This window comes from Dendropsophus ebraccatus, chromosome 13 (assembly GCF_027789765.1).
Source record: "Dendropsophus ebraccatus isolate aDenEbr1 chromosome 13, aDenEbr1.pat, whole genome shotgun sequence".
Lineage (NCBI taxonomy): Eukaryota > Metazoa > Chordata > Amphibia > Anura > Hylidae > Dendropsophus > Dendropsophus ebraccatus.
Genome location: NC_091466.1, coordinates 4,898,938 through 4,921,189, shown reverse-complemented (window position 1 = coordinate 4,921,189; position 22,252 = coordinate 4,898,938). Strand labels below are relative to the sequence as shown.

The following is a 22,252-nucleotide window of genomic DNA, read 5'->3' as shown; positions in this document are numbered from 1 at the left end:
TCTTTTATGAAGACACCCCTAAGTACGTATTTGGCCGCCTCCCATTTCACCATAGGGGAGGTGGGATCCTGAGTGTGATCTAAGATAAAGTTGGTGACAGTCTGTCATATGTCTGCAACACAGATTTCGTCCGGTAAGAGGGCTTCATTAAGCCTCCAGTTCCATTCTCCCCTAGTGAGAAAAGGGAGACGTAGTGAGCACACCACTGGGGCATGGACAGACCACAGAATATTGCCAATGGTTGAGGATTCAAGCCAGGAAAGAGCATTATGTTGCACAAGTATAAAATGTCTATATGGCTATATGAGTCATGTGGTCCCTGTCTGCAGGGTGTAATAGGTGCCAAGCGTCATATATCTGAAGGAGAACGAATGATTGTTTGAGTGAGGAGCGACCTGTGGAGTTATCCAGTGTCGGGTCCAGAGTAAGGTTAAGGTCGCCACACAGTATTGTAGTCCCCTGGAGCAAGGGGAGCACCACATCCAAAAACCAAGGAGGTATGGAATCTGGTTCGATCGAATTCGGGAGGTTTACAATAGGCTTCAGGTCTGGAGATTGGGCTTGCTGAAGCATCCTTGCTGAAGCATCCTCACATAATCCCTCACCAAATTTCACAGTGGGTGCAAGACACTGTGGCTTGTACGCTTCTCCAGGTCTCCGTCTAACCATTAGAAGACCTGGCGTTGGGCATAGCTGTAAATTAGAATCATCAGAGAAGATTACTTTACTCCAGTCCTCTATGGTCCAATCTTTATGTCTTTGGCAGACTTCAGCCTGGCTTCTCCTTTGCTTCTCATCGATGAGAGGCTTTTTTTCTAGCTTTACATGACTTGACCCTCTAGAAACTTGTTACGAACTGTCCTTGCCAGGCACATCACCCCAGCTGCCATTTGCCATTCCTTTTGTAGGTCACTTGATGTCATCCTACGGTTTCTGAGTGACGTTGGAATAAGATGACGGTCATCCCGGTAATTGGAGAATCGCTTTTGCCCCCTGCTGGTCTGTAACTTTGTTGTCCCCAATGTCTGCTGCTTGACCTCGTTGTAATGGACTGCAGTCTTTGGAATTTTAAGGATAGACTTGAGTCCTTCTTTTCCTCACTCAAGACTATTCAACTCTTTTGGCAAGGTTAAAAGTTATTTTGTCAAATTACTTTTGGGCTGGTTTTGGGCTTGGGATTGTCCTATTGCAAGAGGATTGTGAAGACCACAGCAGTGTTTTTTATACTTTCCCTCATTAAATAAGATTTGGTTCAGGTGATCAAGAAGCCCATAAAGAAGAATGAGGTGTACTTGTTGAATAAGGTGTACTTGACGTTGGTGGATGAAGCAAGACATGATGTCCCAGCACATGGTCTCACAAGGGCTCTGAGAATCTCATCTCGGTACCTAATGGCAGTCAGGCTACCTCTGGCAGCACATGGGGAGCAGTGCGTCCCCCCAAAGAAATGGCCCCCACACCATTACGGACCCACTGCCAAACCGCTCATGCTGAAGCGTGTTGCAGGCAGCAGATCGCTCTCCATGGCGTCTCCAAACTCATGTGCTCAGTGTGAACCTTGTTTCATCTGTGAAGAGCACAGGGCGCCAATGGCGAATTTGCTAATCCTGGTGTTCTCTGGCAAATGCCAAGCGTCCTGCATGGTTTGTGGCTGTGAACACAATCCCCATCTGTGGTCATAAGGCCCTCATACCATCCTCATGGAGTAATTTTTCTAACCATTTGTGCAGACACATGCACATTTGTGGCCTGCTTGAGGTAATTTTGCAGGGCTCTGGTAGTGCTCCTTTTGTTCCTGCTTGCACAAATGCAGAGGTATCGGCCCTGCTGCTGGGTTGTTGCCCTCCTATGGCCTCCTTCATGTCTCCTGGTGTACTGGCCTGTCTCCTGGTAGCCTCCAGCCTCTGGACACTACGGCCGCCTCCATGTCTCCTGGTGTCCTGGCCTGTCTCCCGGTAGCCTCCAGCCTCTGGACACTACGGCCGCCTCCATGTCTCCTGGTGTCCTGGCCTGTCTCCTGGTCCCCAGCCTCTGGACACTACACTGACAGACACAGCAAACCTTCTTGCCACAGCTCGCATTGATGTGCCATCCTGGATTAGCTGCACTACCTGAGCCACTTGTGTGGGTTGTAGACACCATATCATGCTACCACGAGTGTGAAAGCACCAGCAACATTCAAAAGTGAGCAAAACATCAGCCAGAAAGCCTAGGTAGTGAGAAGGGGTCTGTGGTCCCCACCTGCAGAACCCTACGTTATTGAGGGGGTCTCGCTGCGTATTCCATCGCTCGTCCCCGCACGCGGCGGTGTGCATTTCCACCAGTGCCATAGACACTATTCTATGCACGGGCGGATTCCGCTTTCTGTCGAAAGAATTGACATGTCAAATTAGTGCAAATGAACACATAACAAAGTCATAATCCATGTTCATTCATTATACAATAAACAGTGCAGGCAGCCATCATCCTCTGTGATACTTATGTCACTAGGCAGTCCAGAATACATCACATAGATCATATCTTACTCTTAAGCCACCGATGTTCCCTCACATACATCAGATCTTTATCTATAGCCATCGACATTCCCTCACATAGATCAGATTTTCCTCTTCACCCCCTAACATTTCCTCACATACATCAGATTGTCCTCTTCACCCACTCACAATCCGTCACATAGATCAGATCTTCTTCTCACATAGATCTGCGCTTCCTCTTCACCCATTGACGCATGTGCACATGGATCAGATCCTCCTCTTCAGCCACTGACACTCCTTCACACAGATATTCCTTTTCAGTAATTAATACCCCCTCACATAGACCAGAGCTTCCTCTTCAATTATCGATATTCCCACACAGATCAGATCTTCCTCTGCACCCATCGATGCTCCTGCACAGGGATCAGATCTTACTCGTCACCTATTTATGATCCCTCACATAGACCAGATCTTTCTCTTCCCCCATTCATAATCCCTCACATAGATCAGATCTTTCTCTTCCCCCATTCCTGATCCCTCACATAGATCTGATCTTTCTCTTCCCCATTCATGATCCCTCACATAGATCAGATCTTTCTCTTCCCCCATTCATGATCCCTCACATAGATCGGATCTTTCTCTTTCCCCATTCCTGATCCCTCATATAGATCGGATCTTTCTCTTCCCCCATTCCTGATCCCCCACATAGATCGGATCTTTCTCTTCCCCCATTCATGATCCCTCACATAGATCAGATCTTTCTCTTCCCCCATTCCTGATCCCTCACATAGATTGAATCTTCCTCTTCCCCCATTCATGATCCCTCACATAGATCGGATCTTTCTCTTCCCCCATTCCTGATCCCTCACATAGATTGAATCTTCCTCTTCCCCCATTCATGATCCCTCACATAGATCGGATCTTTCTCTTCCCCCATTCATGATTCCTCACATAGATCGGATCTTTCTCTTTCCCCATTCCTGATCCCTCACATAGATCAGATCTTTCTCTTCCCCCATTCCTGATCCCTCACATAGATCGGATCTTTCTCTTCCCCCATTCCTGATCCCTCACATAGATCGGATCTTTCTCTTTCCCCATTCATGATCCTTCACATAGATTGAATCTTCCTCTTCATCCATCAATGCTCCTGCACATGGATCAGATCTTCCTCTTTACCATTCAATACTCTCTCATATAGATCAGATTATCCACTTCAGTCATTCACTGAGCTACTGTAAAAAACTTCTGGTTATAATTGTCGCCTGCACTGTACGTTCTGTTGCCAACGTTTGTGGTTGTGAACGATTCCAATTATGCTCATTACTGTAATGAATGGTTTGCTGACATGTGATCCCTGTTCCGACTGCATTTTTACTTGCATTAATATCTAATTTTACAGAGCAGCATAACATTTATGTAATATGTTATTAACATTTTATTTACAGTGGATCGGGCTTCGTAATGGCGATGGAATCCAAGTATTATCTGCCCCAGATACAAACTTTGTATTGCTACAAGCGCAGGATGAAGCTGTCAGAATGTTGGTGGGTTCCGTCCTGTCACACATTAGACTGTGATCATTTCAAACAATGATAAATTGAATACACTGCTGTCCTATAGCACAGATTCAACTGGGACTCCCAGATCCCACTCATTTCCATGCCTTTGTCCAATCTCCTACATTTGCAAGGAATACAATTCCTCTGGACAGGAGGGTCCTTCACAGGTTCCCAAGAACAGGGAAGCGGATGGGACCTAAATGGTGTTGACATGTGGTAGCAATTGCCAGAAAATGGGTGGTTAGGGAATGAGGTTGTATGGGACATGGCGGCTGGAGACACTGTGGTGTGGTCAGAAAGGGTGTTGGTCAAATAAGTGGTGGTCGTAAAATAGGTGGTCAGAGAATGTGGAATAGGATGTCACAGAGAAAAGGTGGTCAAAGAAAGAAGTGGTCAGAGAAGTAGAAGGTCGGATAATGAGGTGGTGGTCAAAGACTGAAACGGTCACATAATGTGGTTAGAGAATCCGAAGATCAGAGAAGAGGTGATCGGAGGATGTGATGGTCAGAGAAGAGGTTCTCAAAGAATGGTTGATCATAAAGTGTAATCCCACAGCAAAGGTGGACATACTGGAGGCACAGCCCATAAGACAGGAGACAGCATGGCCTGTTTGCTCCTAGACACACACCTTGAAGTGCAGATAGATTTATGGAGCATGGCTGTACATCCTTAGTTATCATAGTTGGAATGTTTCTTCTATGTACACCACTAGACTATTTTTACAGCCAGGGAGGATCCTTGCTGGTCAGCAGCCAAGCTACAGACATGGAGTTGGCCGGGAATGTTACACAACGAACTATAAACACTAACATATACCCTCAATTGTTCTACCTTTAGTTCTTTACAAGACAATATGTGGCTATACTAGGCTGGAGTCTTCACAGATATCACAGTTCTTGTCATCTACATACACAGACTATGCATATGACCAATAAGAATGTAACTAGAATAAACTAAAGATCATCTGAGAATTATTGTGACCACAACCCAATTGGTTCCAGGTACAAGTGCCTTACTTTAGGCCCAAAAGTAAACCACACCCAATGTTTATAGGTCTTTCTCTACACGTCCGTAACAGCCCTCACTGTCATTATATGTGGCCCCTAAGCGCTAAAGCCCCTACTACATGGGGCAATGAGACAGAGCAAGCGAGCGCTGACATGTAAGGTCAGTGGATGCTTGCTCCTTGTTCCCCACTTGCTGCTGGCGCTATTACACGCCTTGGCAGTGAGCAGGTAAGAGCCAGGGGGGCCGCAGGGGGGCTGCCCGGGTGAACCCTAGATCGTCCAAACAGCCTATAGAAGTTAGAGGCGGTCTGCTGCCGCCACTCCTATGACATGTAGCGATGGCAGCAGGTCGCTGCTATCGGGATTGTTGCCGTTTAAACATGTAGAAAGACAACGATCAGCCGACATCGTGCACAAAGTCGGCTGATCGTTGCCTTCTATTACACTACGCAATTATCGGCTGTAAGAGTCGGTATCGTCCAATTACAGTGGATAACTGGTTTGTGTAATAGGGCCTTAACACCAGTGGCCCCTGTGCAATGTATAGCAATGGATAACTGCTCAGCACCTGTGCATGGCAGAAGGGAGGGTAAGAGGATAGAGCGCAGCTTAAAATGATTTTTTATGGAACCAGTTGTATGGGGAAGATTACTGGTGTCATCTACGCAGCCACCTGAGGGTATAATCAGAGCTTACACACTAATAGTTACATCATCATATGAGTGTGTCACTATGCGTGAAGTAGGCTACAAGATGCTGTATAAATACGGGTAGGAAACTCCAGTCTACACGTATGGTGTACTGCTCCACTGATCGACAATACTTACACACAGGTACGTGCACCCCCTCCATGTTGCCTACATATGGATCCTGCATTCAGGTTTACCAGCTGCAGTAGTTACTTGGGGATATTTCCATAATTTTGGAGAATCTTCTGGCGATGTGTTGGTTGTGGATTTGAAATCAACAATGAAAGGTTACGTTGCCATTGTGGTCATGTATGTATGTTACATGAGGCCCAGGAGGTGGGCATCCTTCAGTGTTAGTGAAATGTACTAATACCCGTGGGCAGCTGCATCGTCATGTGGACCTTCCATCAATCTTATATATATTGGGGCACTATATGGAGTCCTGACGAATGTCAGTAAGACAGAGGGGGGAGGATTGCGGAGGTCTATAGGGCATATAGGATGTATAGAAGATTTGGACTGTGTCACCTCCTATCTGTGACCACGGCCCCTAAATCCTCCTGCTCTTCTATCCACAATTGTCTTCTTGCTCCTTCCAGCATTGTCTGCTCACAAATGCTTGGATATAGTTATCACCTCTCCCTCTATCTTCCATGATTCCCTTTGTTCTCACTTCTTCCCTGGCATATTGTCTTCTGGTTACTATAATTATTATCATACCAGTATGATACTGTTACTGTTTACTGTTGTTTATCTTACTGTTAATGTTTACTGTTATTTATGTTGAGGCAAAAACTGCTCAAAATTGTTTTTATAAAGTCATCATTTACCCCATTTCCTCTCTATAGCACCTTCCATCATTCCCTCTGTTCTTCCTCCTTGTTCTTATACTCATCATTTACCCCTATATCCTCCATATAGCACCTTCCATGATTCCCTCTGTTCTTCCTCCTTGTTCTTATACTCATCATTTACCCCATATCCTCCATATAGCACCTTCCATCATTCCCTCTGTTCTTCCTCCTTGTTCTTATACTCATCATTTACCCCTATATCCTCCATATAGCACCTTCCATGATTCTGTTCTTACACCTTATTCCCATATAGTAATTTACCCCTATATCCTCCTTATAGAACCTTCAACCATTCTGTTCTTACACCTTATTACTATACAGTAATTTACAACTTATCCTCCATAAAGCACTTTCCAAGATTCTCCCTGTTCTTTTATAGTCATCATTTACCCATATATCTTCCATACAGCACCGTACTTGATACCTTTTGTTCTTATACAGTTATCACTTACCCCCATATCCTACACATCCTTCTGTCCTGGCACCTTGATCTTATATTACCATCATATAACCCCATATCCTCCATATAGCACCTTCCATGATTCCCCGTTCTTACTCCTTGTTCTTATATAATCCTTATATAACCCCATATCCTCCATATAGCACCTTCCATGATTCCCCCCATTCTTACTCCTTGTTCTTATATAATCCTTATATAACCCGATATTCTCCATATAGCACCTTCCATGATTCCCCCCGTTCTTACTCCTTGTTCTTATATAATCCTTATATAACCCGATATTCTCCATATAGCACCTTCCATGATTCCCCCTGTTCTTACTCCTTGTTCTTATATAGTCATTGTTTACCCTGATATCCTCTATATAGCACCTTCCATGATTCCCCCCGTTCTTACTACTTGATCTTATATAATTATTATATAACCCCATATCCTCCATATAGCACCTTCCATGATTCCCCCCGTTCTTACTACTTGATCTTATATAATTATTATATAACCCCATATCCTCCATATAGCACCTTCCATGATTCCCCGTTCTTACTACTTGTTCTTATATAGTCATTGTTTACCCTGATATCCTCCATATAGCACCTTCCATGATTCCCCGTTCTTACTACTTGTTCTTATATAGTCAATGTTTACCCTGATATCCTCCATATAGCACCTTCCATGATTCCCCGTTCTTACTACTTGATCTTATATAATTATTATATAACCCCATATCCTCCATATAGCACCTTCCATGATTCCTTCTGTCCTGGCACCTTGATCTTATATAGTCATTATATAACCCCATATTCTCCATATAGCACCTTCCATGATTCCCCGTTCTTACTCCTTGTTCTTATATAGTCATTATTCTCCATATAGCACCTTCCATGATTCCTTCTGTCCTGGCACCTTGATCTTATATAATCATTATATAACCCCACATCTTCCATATAGCACCTTCCATGATTCCCTTTGTTCTTACCATCTTATATCTTATATAAATTATACATTATATTTTTATATTATTCACTCCTATGTCCCAGTGCCTTCCCTTATTCCCTCTGTTCGTACTCCTTGTTCCTCTTCCTCCTTTCTTAGTGCTCACTTCCTTATGGCCACAATTATCACTGCATCAGCCGTTTTACTTTTCCTCCCCTCCACGGTCATCATTTACCCCAATATCTTACATGTAGCTTTGTCCATGATCTTGCTCCTTGTTCCTCTTCCTTCTTCCTTGGTGCTCACTTCCTTGTGATCACAACTATTACTCCACTAAGTATTTTAATTTTGCTAACGTCCACATCTGATAAGGAACTATCGGTGTCTTTACCTCTCTAAAGCTCTATTACACGGGGCGATCTCCGGGAGCAAGCAAGCGATGACCCGTCAGGTCATCTCTTGCTTACTCATCGTTCTCTGCTAGCTGCCACGCTCTGACAGCAAGCGGGTAAGTACGGGGTAGAAGATAGCAGTGGTCTGCCACCGTCGCTCCTGTTACTCGGAACGACGTCAGGCAGCAGATCGTTGCTATCCTCCTTGTTTGTCTTTTAACATGTTGAAAGACAATAAAAGGCAACGATCAGCCGACATCATGCATGTTGGTTGATCATTGTCTTCTATTACACAAAGCGATTATCAACAGTAATGGCCAATAATCGGCCAAATTCGGCCAATAATCACTTTGTAAAATAGGGCCTTAAGACAAGTGGAATGTCTAACGCTATCGTCTCTCTTGTTCCTTTTTACATTACTCCTTCCTATTGTCCTTGTTTCTCATGTCAATGATGAGACAGACCTGAACCCAGATAACATATAATGCTGTCAGAGTCAGCTGAGGTTCTTGGTTCACCATACATTGGGTCATTTGTGTATTTACTGTCCTTATATTACAGCCTTGAAGAACATCAATCAAAATGTCCGACCTCATGCAAGCAATCCACAGTATTTTAGAAATCTACAAGAAATATTCCCAGTATCCATGTCCCGGCCAAAGTCTAAAACCAGCAGAAATGGAGCATCTCATACAGGTGGAGCTGTCTGAGGCCATCAAGGTAAGTTAGAGACGAGGGCTTAGCTTTATAGTGGTGTCTATTCTGGGTAGTGGGGGGTGTCTCAGTAGCGGCCACCGAAACGATAAACATCTCCAGTCCTCAAAAAGAGCCTGATCTATTAATCCAGGCAACATGTAGAAATTCATGGACTATGCCCATTGATACGTGATCGTCGTCAGGTTAAGGTTGTGTCACAGATATACACATAACTAAGCAATTACTGTTATTACAGAACACAGAAGATCCAGAAACCATTAACTTGGTAATGAGAGCCGTGGACCGAAATCGGGATGGGGAAATAAGCTTTAAAGAATATATCACTCTGGTGTGTGTCGTGGCCAAGGCTTACTACAAGCATGTGCTGAAAGAGAGGAGCTCCCAGCAATGTATTTTACAGCAAGCAACGAGAGCTCCAACCCAACAACCCAACTACCAAGTAACATCTCAAGTACCCCCCACAAATCAACAGACAAACATATATATCCCAGCAACTACTCAGACCCCACAAACTGCACCTCACCTACCAGCTCAGCAAGCACCATCTCAAGAACAAATAACCACTATTCAAACACCATCCCAATTGCCTACATACAGTCAAGTATCTGCACATCAACCAGCTCAACAAGCATCACCTCAAATGCCTGTTCCGGGACAAATAGTTACTGTCCCCACTAAAGTGCAGTCACCTGTTTCTCCAGTTCAAGCTGTGACAGCTCAGATACCTCAGTACCACGTTCAAGTGCAAAACCAACCTACAACTCAAGTAGTTCAAACCCCACTGCAATCAGGTTACACATGCTCATGGTTAGCATTACAATCTCCTGCCACTGTAGCACCACAATTAACATCAACTCAAGTATTAACTCAACAGCCAGTTCAAAATTATCAAGTGGTACAAGGCGTACCTTACACTCAAGTCCAAGTACCACCAATTGTACAAACTGCTCCACTTCAGCAAGCAGTGCCAGCTCAACAACTAACTGCAGTCCAACAAGTAGTGCCAGCTCAACAACCAACTGCAGCTCAACAAGTAGTGCCAGCTCAACAACCAACTGCAGCTCAACAAGGAGTGCCAGCTCAACAACCAACTGCAGCTCAACAAGGAGTGCCAGCTCAACAACCAACTGCAGCTCAACAAGGAGTGCCAGCTCAACAACCAACTGCAGCTCAACAAGGAGTGCCAGCTCAACCAACTCCAGTTCAACAACCCACTCCAGCTCAACAACCAACTGCAGCTCAACAAGGAGTGCCAGCTCAACAACCAACTGCAGCTCAACAAGGAGTGCCAGCTCAACAACCAACTTCAGCTCAGCAAGGACTGCCAGCTCAACAACCAACTGCAGCTCAACAAGGAGTGCCAGCTCAACAACCAACTTCAGCTCAGCAAGGAGTGCCAGCTCAACAACCAACTTCAGCTCAGCAAGGAGTGCCAGCTCAACAACCAACTCCAGCTCAACAACCCACTCCAGCTCAACAACCAACTGCAGCTCAACAAGCTGTGCCAGCTCAACAACCAACTGCAGCTCAGCAAGGAGTGCCAGCTCAACAACCAACTGCAGCTCAACAAACAGTGCCAGCTCAACAACCAACTGCAGCTCAACAAGGAGTGCCAGCTCAACAACCAACTGCAGCTCAACAAGGAGTGCCAGCTCAACAACCAACTGCAGCTCAACAAGGAGTGCCAGCTCAACAACCAACTGCAGCTCAACAAGGAGTGCCAGCTCAACAACCAACTGCAGCTCAACAAGGAGTGCCAGCTCAACAACCAACTGCAGCTCAACAAGGAGTGCCAGCTCAACAACCAACTGCAGCTCAACAAGGAGTGCCAGCTCAACAACCAACTGCAGTTCAACAAGGAGTGCCAGTTCAACAACCAACTGCAGCTCAACAAGGAGTGCCAGCTCAACAACCAACTCCAGTTCAACAACCCACGTCAGCTCAACAACCAACTGCAGCTCAACAAGCATTGCCAGCTCAACAACCAACTGCAGCTCAACAAGGAGTTCCAGCTCAACAACCAACTTCAGCTCAGCAAGGAGTGCCAGCTCAACAACCAACTGCAGCTCAACAAACAGTGCCAGCTCAACAACCAACTGCAGCTCAACAAGGAGTGCCAGCTCAACAACCAACTGCAGCTCAACAAGGAGTGCCAGCTCAACAACCAACTGCAGCTCAACAAGGAGTGCCAGCTCAACAATCAACTGCAGCTCAACAAGGAGTGCCAGCTCAACAACCAACTGCAGCTCAACAAGGAGTGCCAGCTCAACAACCAACTGCAGCTCAACAAGGAGTGCCAGCTCAACAACCAACTGCAGCTCAACAGCCAACTCCAGTTCAACAACCCACTCCAGCTCAACAACCAACTGCAGCTCAACAACCAACTGCAGCTCAACAAGGAGTGCCAGCTCAACAACCAACTGCAGCTCAACAAGCATTGCCAGCTCAACAACCAACTGCAGCTCAACAAGGAGTGCCAGCTCAACAACCAACTTCAGCTCAACAAGGAGTGCCAGCTCAACAACCAACTGCAGCTCAACAAGGAGTGCCAGCTCAACAACCAACTTCAGCTCAGCAAGGAGTGCCAGCTCAACAAACAACTCCAGTTCAACAAACCCCTCCAGCTCAACAACCAACAGCAGCTCAACAAGCATTGCCAGCTCAACAACCAACTGCAGCTCAACAAGGAGTGCCAGCTCAACAACCAACTTCAGCTCAGCAAGGAGTGCCAGCTCAACAAACAACTCCAGTTCAACAACCCACTCCAGCTCAACAACCAACTGCAGCTCAACAAGCATTGCCAGCTCAACAACCAACTGCAGCTCAACAAGGAGTGCCAGCTCCACTTCAGCGAACAGTTGCAGCTCCACCACCAACTTCAGTTCAGCAAGCAGTGCTTGCTCAACAGCCAGGACAGATCCCGCAAATATCAACTCAACAACCAAATCAAGGTCAAGTGACACCCGTAGTTCAGACACTACCATTTCAGACATACTCATGGCAAACCTTACAATCACCCGTTTCAATGCCACCTGAACCAACAACACAGGCTCAAGAACCAACAACACAGGCTGAAGTACCACCACAAGCATCCCAGAATCCAGTTGTAACAGTGCCAGCTCAACATCCAGCTCCTGCCCAGCAAGCAGTGCTACCTCAACAACCAGCTCCTGCTCAGCATTCAGTACCAGCTCAACAATCAAATCAAGGTCAAGTGCAACCTGTAGTTCAAGCACTACTACCAGGCTATACATGCTCATGGCTAGCCCTACAATCACCTGCTCCATTGGCACCTCTACAAACACAAGTTGTTACTCAACCACCAGTTCAAACTTATCAAGTGGTTCAAACCATACCACAGACCCAAGTTCAAATAACTTCTCAGCAAACAGCTGCAGCTCAGCACGCAGTGCCAGCTCAGCAACCAGCTCCTGCTCAGCAAGCAGTGCCAGCTCAACAACCAGCCCCTGCTCAGCAAGTCATGCCAACTCAACAAACAGTTCCTATTCTGCAAGCAATGCCAGCTCCACAAACAACTCCTTCACAGCAAGGAAAACCAGCTCAACAAACAGTGCCACCTCAACAACTAACTCATCAGCAAGCAGTGACAGCTCAACAACCCGTTCCTACTCAGCAAGCAGTGCCAACTCAACAACCAGCTATGGCTCAGCAAGCAGCGCCAGCTCATCAGCCTGGACAGATGCAACAATTATTTATGCAACAAACAAATCAAGGTCAAGTGCCATCTGTAGTCCAAGCACCACTCCTACCAGGCTATACATGCTCATGGCTAGCCTTACAATCACCTGCTCAACTGACAGCTCAGTCAACATCTCAGGTTCAAGTACTACCTCAAGCAACTCCGTCAACTTTCCAGGCAGTCCCTCAACAAGTGGCACCTCATGCAACAACCCAGGTTGTTCCTAAACAACTGGGTTACCACATAGCTCCCCAGGTTGTTCCTCAGCAACTAGTATCTCAGGTTTCTTCCCAGGATATATCCCATCCAGCTCTCCCAACACAAGTTCTAACTCAACCACCGTCTCAAAATTATCATCTGGTTCAAGCCATACCTCAGACCCAGGTTCAAGGACCTGCTCAGCAAACCCCTCCTGCTCAGCAAGCAGTGCCAACTCAACAACCAGCTCCTGCTCAGCAAGCAATGGCAGCTCAACAACTAGTTCCCACTCTGCAAGCAGAGCCAGCTCAACAAACAGTTCCTACTCTGCAAGCAGTGCCAGCTCAACAAACAACTCCTTCACAGCAAGGAGTGCCACCTCAACAAACAGTGCCAGTTCAACAACCAGCTTCTGCTCAGCAAGCAGTGCCAACTCAACAACCAGCTCCTACTTTGCAAGCAGTGAAAGTTCAACAACCAGCTCCTACTCTGCAGGCACTGCCAGCTCAGCAAAAAGTTCAATCTCAACAAGCAGTGCCAGTTCAACAACCAGCTTTCGCTCAACAAACAATGCAATCTCAACAACCAGCTTCTGCGCAGCAAGCTTTGACAGCTCAACAAACAGTCCCATCTCAACAAGTAGAGCCAGGTCAACAACCAGCTCCAGCTCAGCAAACAGTGCCAACTCAACAACCAGCTCCAGCTCAGCAAGCAGTGCCAACTCAACAACCAGCTATGGCTCAGCAAGCAGTGCCAGTTCATCAGCCTGGACAGATCCAACAATTATCTACCCAACAAACAAATCAAGGTCAAGTGCCATCTGTAGTCCAAGCACCACTCCTACCAGGCTATACATGCTCATGGCTAGCCTTACAATCACCTGCTCAACTGGCAGCTCAGTCAACATCTCAGGTTCAAGTACTACCTCAAGCAACTCCGTCAACTTTCCAGGCAGTCCCTCAACAAGTGGTAGCTCATGCAACAAACCAGGTTGTTCCTCAACAACTGGGTTACCACATAGCTCCCCAGGTTGTTCCTCCGCAACTAATATCTCAGGTATCTTCCCAAGCTTTATCCCACCCAGCTCTACCAACACAAGTTCTAACTCAACCACCATCTCAAACTTATCATGTGGATCAAGCCATACCCCATACCCAAGTTCAAGAACCTGCTCAACAAACAGCTCCTGCTCAGCAAACAGTTCCTACTCTGCAGGCAGTGCCACCTCAACAAACAACTTCTTCACAGCAAGGAGTGCAAGATCAACAGACAGTGCCACCTCAACAACTAACTCATCAGCAAGCAGTGCTAGCTCAACCAGATCCTACTCTGCAAACAATGTCAACTCAACAACCAGCCCCTACTCTGCACGCAGTGCCAGCTCCACAAACAGTTCCGTCTCAACAAGCAGTGCCACCTCAACAACCAGCTTTTGCCCAGCAAGCATTGCCAGCTCAACAAACAGTCCCATCTCAACAAGCAGTGCCAGCTCAAAAACCAGCTCAGCAAGCAGTGCCAGTTCATCAGCCTGGACAGATCCAACAATTATCCACGCAACAAACAAATCAAGGTCAAGAGCCATCTGTAGTCCAAGCACCACTCCTACCAGGCTATGCATGCGCATGGCTAGCCTTACAATCACCTGCTCAACTGGAAGCTCAGTCAACATCTCAGATTCAAGTACTACCTCAAGCAACTCCATCAACGTTCCAGGCAGTCCCTCAACAAGTGGTACCTCATGCAACAAACCAAGTTGTTCCTCAACAACTGGGTTACCACATAGCTCCACAGGTTGTTCCTCCGCAACTAGTATCTCAGGTATCTTCCCAAGCTTTATCCCACTCACCTTTACCAACACAAGTTCTAATTCAACCACCAGTTCAAACTTATCATGTAGTTCAAGCCAAACCCCAGACCCAAGTTCAAGGACCTGCTCAGCAAACCGCTCAGGCTCCGCAAACAGTGCCACCTCAACAAACACCTCCTGCTCAGCAAGCAGTGCCAACAAAACAAACAGTGCCAACACAACAACTAACTACTCAGCAAGCAGTGCCAGCTCAACAACCAGCTGCAGCTCAACAAGCAGTGCCAGCTCATCAGCCTGGACAGATCCAACAGACCCAGGTTGTTACTCAACAACTGGGTTACCAGATAGTTCCCCAAGTTGTTCCTCCGCAACTAGTATCTCAGGTATCTTCCCACTCAGCTCTACCAACACAAGTTCTTACTCAACCACCATCTCAAACGTATCATCTGGTTCAAGCCATACCCCAGACCCAAGTTCAAGGACCTGCTCAGCATGCAGTGCAAGCTCAACAACCAGTTCCTGCTCAGCAAGCAGTGCCAGCTTCACAAACAACTCCTTCACAGCAAGCAGTGCCAGCTCCACAAGCAACTCCTTCACAGCAACAAGTGCCAGCTCAACAAACAACTCCTTCACAGCAAGGAGTGCCAGCTCAACAAACAGTGCCACCTCAACAAGTAGTGTCAGTTCAACAAACAGTGCCACCTCAGCAAGCAGTGCCAGCTCATCAGCCTGGACAGATCCAACAGACCCAGGTTGTTCCTCAACAACTGGGTTACCAGATAGTTCCCCATGTTGTTCCTCCACAACTAGTATCTCAGGTATCTTCCCAAGTTCTTACTCAACCACCATCTCAAACTTATCATCTGGTTCAAGCCATACCCCAGACCCAAGTTCAAGGACCTGCACAGCAAGCAGTGCAAGCTCAACAACCAGCTCCTGCTCAGCAAGCAGGGACAGCTCAACAGACACCTCCTGCTCAGCAAGCAGTGCCAGCTCCCCAAACAACTCCTTCACAGCAAGCAGTGCCAGCTTCACAAACAACTCCTTCACAGCAAGCAGTGCCAGCTCCACAAGCAACTCCTTCACAGCAAGGAGTGCCAGCTCAACCAACAGTGCCACCTCAACAAGCAGTGCCAGCTCATCAGCCTGGACAGATCCAACAGACCCAGGTTGTTCCTCAACAACTGGGTTACCAGATAGTTCCCCAAGTTGTTCCTCCACAACTAGTATCTCAGGTATCTTCCCAAGTTCTTACTCAACCACCATCTCAAACTTATCATCTGGTTCAAGCCATACCCCAGACCCAAGTTCAAGGACCTGCTCAGCATGCAGTGCAAGCTCAACAACCAGTTCCTGCTCAGCAAGCAGTGCTAGCTTCACAAACAACTCCTTCACAGCAAGCAGTGCCAGCTCCACAAGCAACTCCTTCACAGCAAGGAGTGCCAGCTCAACCAACAGTGCCACCTCAACAAGTAGTGTCAGTTCAACAAACAGTGCCACCTCAGCAAGCAGTGCCAGCTCATCAGCCTGGACAGATCCAACAGACCCAGGTTGTTCCTCAACAACTGGGTTACCAGATAGTTCCCCATGTTGTTCCTCCACAACTAGTATCTCAGGTATCTTCCCAAGTTCTTACTCAACCACCATCTCAAACTTATCATCTGGTTCAAGCCATACCCCAGACCCAAGTTCAAGGACCTGCACAGCAAGCAGTGCAAGCTCAACAACCAGTTCCTGCTCAGCAAGCAGGGACAGCTCAACAGACACCTCCAGCTCAGCAAGCAGTGCCAGCTTCACAAACAACTTCTTCACAGCAAGCAGTGCCAGCTCCACAAGCAACTCCTTCACAGCAACAAGTGCCAGCTCAACAAACAGTGCCACCTCAACAAGCAGTGTCAGTTCAACAAACAGTGCCACCTCAGCAGGCAGTGCCAGCTCATCAGCCTGGACAGATCCAACAGACCCAGGTTGTTCCTCAACAACTGGGTTACCAGATAGTTCCCCAAGCTGTTCCTCCGCAACTAGTATCTCAGGTATCTTCCCAAGCTGAATCCCATTCAGCTCTACTAACACAAGTTCTTACTCAACCACCATCTCAAACTTATCATCTGGTTCAAGCCATACCCCAGACCCAAGTTCAAGGACCTGCACAGCAAGCAGTGCAAGCTCAACAACCAGCTCCTGCTCAGCAAGCAGAGACAGCTCAACAGACACCTCCAGCTCAGCAAGCAGTGCCAGCTCCACAAACAACTCCTTCACAGCAAGGAGTGCCAGCTCAACCAACAGTGCCACCTCAACAAGCAGTGCCAGTTCAACAAACAGTGCCACCTCAGCAAGCAGTGCCAGCTCATCAGCCTGGACAGATCCAACAGACCCAGGTTGTTACTCAACAACTGGGTTACCAGATAGTTCCCCAAGTTGTTCCTCCGCAACTAGTATCTCAGGTATCTTCCCACTCAGCTCTACCAACACAAGTTCTTACTCAACCACCATCTCAAACGTATCATCTGGTTCAAGCCATACCCCAGACCCAAGTTCAAGGACCTGCTCAGCATGCAGTGCAAGCTCAACAACCAGTTCCTGCTCAGCAAGCAGTGCCAGCTTCACAAACAACTCCTTCACAGCAAGCAGTGCCAGCTCCACAAGCAACTCCTTCACAGCAACAAGTGCCAGCTCAACAAACAGTGCCACCTCAACAAGTAGTGTCAGTTCAACAAACAGTGCCACCTCAGCAAGAAGTGCCAGCTCATCAGCCTGGACAGATCCAACAGACCCAGGTTGTTCCTCAACAACTGGGTTACCAGATAGTTCCCCATGTTGTTCCTCCACAACTAGTATCTCAGGTATCTTCCCAAGTTCTTACTCAACCACCATCTCAAACTTATCATCTGGTTCAAGCCATACCCCAGACCCAAGTTCAAGGACCTGCACAGCAAGCAGTGCAAGCTCAACAACCAGCTCCTGCTCAGCAAGCAGGGACAGCTCAACAGACACCTCCTGCTCAGCAAGCAGTGCCAGCTCCACAAACAACTCCTTCACAGCAAGCAGTGCCAGCTTCACAAACAACTCCTTCACAGCAAGCAGTGCCAGCTCCACAAGCAACTCCTTCACAGCAAGGAGTGCCAGCTCAACCAACAGTGCCACCTCAACAAGCAGTGCCAGTTCAACAAACAGTGCCACCTCAGCAAGCAGTGCCAGCTCATCAGCCTGGACAGATCCAACAGACCCAGGTTGTTACTCAACAACTGGGTTACCAGATAGTTCCCCAAGTTGTTCCTCCGCAACTAGTATCTCAGGTATCTTCCCACTCAGCTCTACCAACACAAGTTCTTACTCAACCACCATCTCAAACGTATCATCTGGTTCAAGCCATACCCCAGACCCAAGTTCAAGGACCTGCACAGCAAGCAGTGCAAGCTCAACAACCAGTTCCTGCTCAGCAAGCAGTGCCAGCTTCACAAACAACTCCTTCACAGCAAGCAGTGCCAGCTCCACAAGCAACTCCTTCACAGCAACAAGTGCCAGCTCAACAAACAGTGCCACCTCAACAAGTAGTGTCAGTTCAACAAACAGTGCCACCTCAGCAAGCAGTGCCAGCTCATCAGCCTGGACAGATCCAACAGACCCAGGTTGTTCCTCAACAACTGGGTTACCAGATAGTTCCCCATGTTGTTCCTCCACAACTAGTATCTCAGGTATCTTCCCAAGTTCTTACTCAACCACCATCTCAAACTTATCATCTGGTTCAAGCCATACCCCAGACCCAAGTTCAAGGACCTGCACAGCAAGCAGTGCAAGCTCAACAACCAGCTCCTGCTCAGCAAGCAGGGACAGCTCAACAGACACCTCCTGCTCAGCAAGCAGTGCCAGCTCCACAAACAACTCCTTCACAGCAAGCAGTGCCAGCTCCACAAGCAACTCCTTCACAGCAACAAGTGCCAGCTCAACAAACAGTGCCACCTCAACAAGTAGTGTCAGTTCAACAAACAGTGCCACCTCAGCAAGCAGTGCCAGCTCATCAGCCTGGACAGATCCAACAGACCCAGGTTGTTCCTCAACAACTGGGTTACCAGATAGTTCCCCAAGCTGTTCCTCCGCAACTAGTATCTCATGTATCTTCCCAAGTTCTTACTCAACCACCATCTCAAACTTATCATCTGGTTCAAGCCATACCCCAGACCCAAGTTCAAGGACCTGCACAGCAAGCAGTGCAAGCTCAACAACCAGCTCCTGCTCAGCAAGCAGGGACAGCTCAACAGACACCTCCAGCTCAGCAAGCAGGGACAGCTCAACAGACACCTCCAGCTCAGCAAGCAGTGCCAGCTCCCCAAACAACTCCTTCACAGCAAGCAGTGCCAGCTTCACAAACAACTCCTTCACAGCAAGGAGTGCCAGCTCAACCAACAGTGCCACCTCAACAAGCAGTGCCAGTTCAACAAACAGTGCCACCTCAGCAAGCAGTGCCAGCTCATCAGCCTGGACAGATCCAACAGACCCAGGTTGTTACTCAACAACTGGGTTACCAGATAGTTCCCCAAGTTGTTCCTCCGCAACTAGTATCTCAGGTATCTTCCCACTCAGCTCTACCAACACAAGTTCTTACTCAACCACCATCTCAAACGTATCATCTGGTTCAAGCCATACCCCAGACCCAAGTTCAAGGACCTGCACAGCAAGCAGTGCAAGCTCAACAACCAGTTCCTGCTCAGCAAGCAGGGACAGCTCAACAGACACCTCCTGCTCAGCAAGCAGTGCCAGCTCCACAAGCAACTCCTTCACAGCAACAAGTGCCAGCTCAACAAACAGTGCCACCTCAACAAGTAGTGTCAGTTCAACAAACAGTGCCACCTCAGCAAGCAGTTCCAGCTCATCAGCCTGGACAGATCCAACAGACCCAGGTTGTTCCTCAACAACTGGGTTACCAGATAGTTCCCCATGTTGTTCCTCCACAACTAGTATCTCAGGTATCTTCCCAAGTTCTTACTCAACCACCATCTCAAACTTATCATCTGGTTCAAGCCATACCCCAGACCCAAGTTCAAGGACCTGCACAGCAAGCAGTGCAAGCTCAACAACCAGCTCCTGCTCAGCAAGCAGGGACAGCTCAACAGACACCTCCTGCTCAGCAAGCAGGGACAGCTCAACAGACACCTCCTGCTCAGCAAGCAGTGCCAGCTCCACAAACAACTCCTTCACAGCAAGCAGTGCCAGCTCCCCAAACAACTCCTTCACAGCAAGTAGTGCCAGCTCAACCAACAGTGCCACCTCAGCAAGCAGTGCCAGCTCATCAGCCTGGACAGATCCAACAGACCCAGGTTGTTCCTCAACAACTGGGTTACCAGATAGTTCCCCAAGCTGTTCCTCCGCAACTAGTATCTCATGTATCTTCCCAAGTTCTTACTCAACCACCATCTCAAACTTATCATCTGGTTCAAGCCATACCCCAGACCCAAGTTCAAGGACCTGCACAGCAAGCAGTGCAAGCTCAACAACCAGCTTCTGCTCAGCAAGCAGGGACAGCTCAACAGACACCTCCAGCTCAGCAAGCAGGGACAGCTCCACAAGCAACTCCTTCACAGCAAGCAGTGCCAGCTCAACAAACAACTCCTTCACAGCAAACAGTGCCACCTCAACAAGCAGTGTCAGTTCAACAAACAGTGCCACCTCAGCAAGCAGTGCCAGTTCAACAAACAGTTCCACCTCAACAACTAACTCCACAGCAAGCAGTGCTGGCTCAACAACTAGCTCAAGCTCTACCTCAACAAGCAGGATATCAGGTAGCTCCTCAGGTTAGTCCTCAGCAAGTGGAGTACCAGGTAGCTACACAATCTGTTCCTCAGCAAGTGGAGTACCAGGTAGCTACACAATCTCTTCCTGAGCAAGTGGAGTACCAGGTAGCTACACAATCTCTTCCTGAGCAAGTGGAGTACCAGGTAGCTACACAATCTCTTCCTCAGCAAGTGGAGTACCAGGTAGCTACACAATCTGTTCCTCAGCAAGTGGAGTACCAGGTAGCTACACAATCTCTTCCTGAGCAAGTGGAGTACCAGGTAGCTTTCCAGTTTGTCCCTCAACCAATTTCATCTCAAGGAGCTCTTTATGATATTCAACAATGGCTACCCCAGTCAAATTATCAAGCTTACTACTCCACAAAATCAAATGAAGTGTCTTTCTGCCCATGTGTATGTAGCCCGGGGTACAAATTTTGGTCACCTTATGCATTATACTATTACTAAATAATAAGTGTGGCTGTGTATGTTAACAGACCTCCTGTCTTCTGCTTCACGAACTGTTCTGTGCAAAATCTTCTTCCAATCTAAATGTCGATTAAATTCCCTTATACCTGTATGACCAGATGACCGTAATAAAGTACACTGTTATAGCTTCACTCGCTGTGCGCCTCTTTGTAATAGTCGGATTATTTTATTTTTTTTACTATTTACCTAATCTTGTTCCAAACTGCACCATTATAATTCGTGGCAGATCTGCTCCAGGTCAATGGGTGATACTTGTTGCCAGTGAGTCTCAGGTAACTGAGGTGCGGACTGGGACTTTTCTCCCCGTTCTGCTGGAAGTTTAAGGTGAAATGTACCAATTTGCTTAGATTTTTTTACACTACCTGGTCAGTGCTAGTGCAGAGATTTATTTTTTAAAAACACCAGGCGGTTCCCGCGATTGTCTAAATTGGACTGAAGTGCACATGAAGAAATCTGCGCCAATGCTAATGGATCATGGCACCAGGATCTACGTGTCCGTGCCGACTAGATGTGTAAAAAGTGTAGAGTGTAGAGCAGGGGTACTCAACAACTTTTAGTGATGGTGGACTTACCGGGGTCTATTGTCAGGTGAACATCATTAGTAAACGTGTTGCGCTCCCCCAGTAAAATATAGACCCCTGTGCACTCCCCCAGTAGTATATAGTCCCCCTGTGCATTCCCCCATTAGTATATAGCCCCCCTGTGCGCTCCCCCAGTAGTATATAGACCCCTGCTTTGTGCTCCCCAGTAGTTTATAGACCCCTGTGTGCTCCCCCTCCCGTATAGCATCCCCGGGGCTGCTGGCACTTGTTATGCGGATGGGGCGGCCAGGATGGGGTAGTTTGGGGGTCTTACGGAGGGGGGTGTTGCAATGGGGGCTGCTGGCCTGGGTTGAGACCTGAAAGGGGGACCCGCCGCACAACAAGTGGCAGCAGCCCCATCCTATGTGCACTGGACAGGGCTGCTGGCACTTGTGATGCATTTGGGGGGGCCCAGGGGGGAGTTTGGGGGTCCTTGGGGGGTTTAGGGGTTACACTACAGGGCAGGGGGAGGTAGTGCTCCCCAAATCTACCATAATGAAGGTGGCTGGCAGCCTTTCACCAACTATTAAGGCTACCTTGCATATATGGCAATTGGCTCCCTTTAAGCTAGACATTCTTTCGCTTAGACTCTACAACCTACCTTTGGCAGTTATACAACGC

The 22,252-nt window shown here is 47.5% G+C and overlaps 2 protein-coding genes across 4 annotated transcripts; both read left to right on the top strand.

The window, feature by feature from the left end:
* Positions 1–5,839: 5,839 nt before the first annotated feature.
* LOC138771358 (putative uncharacterized protein DDB_G0271606) lies at positions 5,840–12,048 on the top strand. The gene is made up of 4 exons (XM_069951006.1): positions 5,840–5,876; positions 8,933–9,091; positions 9,324–10,196; positions 10,258–12,048. Exons 2-4 carry the CDS (start codon positions 8,954–8,956, stop codon positions 12,046–12,048), a joined length of 2,802 nt encoding a protein of 933 aa, XP_069807107.1. The 5' UTR covers positions 5,840–5,876; positions 8,933–8,953.
* A 5-nt stretch (positions 12,049–12,053) lies between these two features.
* On the top strand, positions 12,054–21,181 carry LOC138771265 (uncharacterized). Of its 3 annotated transcripts, none has more exons than XM_069950859.1 (2): positions 12,054–19,605; positions 20,458–21,181. In XM_069950859.1, the coding sequence occupies exons 1-2, from the start codon at positions 12,114–12,116 to the stop codon at positions 21,027–21,029; spliced, it is 8,064 nt and encodes a 2,687-aa protein (XP_069806960.1). In that variant the 5' UTR covers positions 12,054–12,113; the 3' UTR covers positions 21,030–21,181. The 3 variants fall into 3 exon arrangements, with proteins under 3 accessions (XP_069806960.1, XP_069806959.1, XP_069806958.1); XM_069950858.1 differs by having other exon boundaries at positions 12,054–19,908; positions 19,945–21,181; XM_069950857.1 differs by having other exon boundaries at positions 12,054–21,181.
* The last annotated feature ends 1,071 nt before the right edge of the window (positions 21,182–22,252 follow it).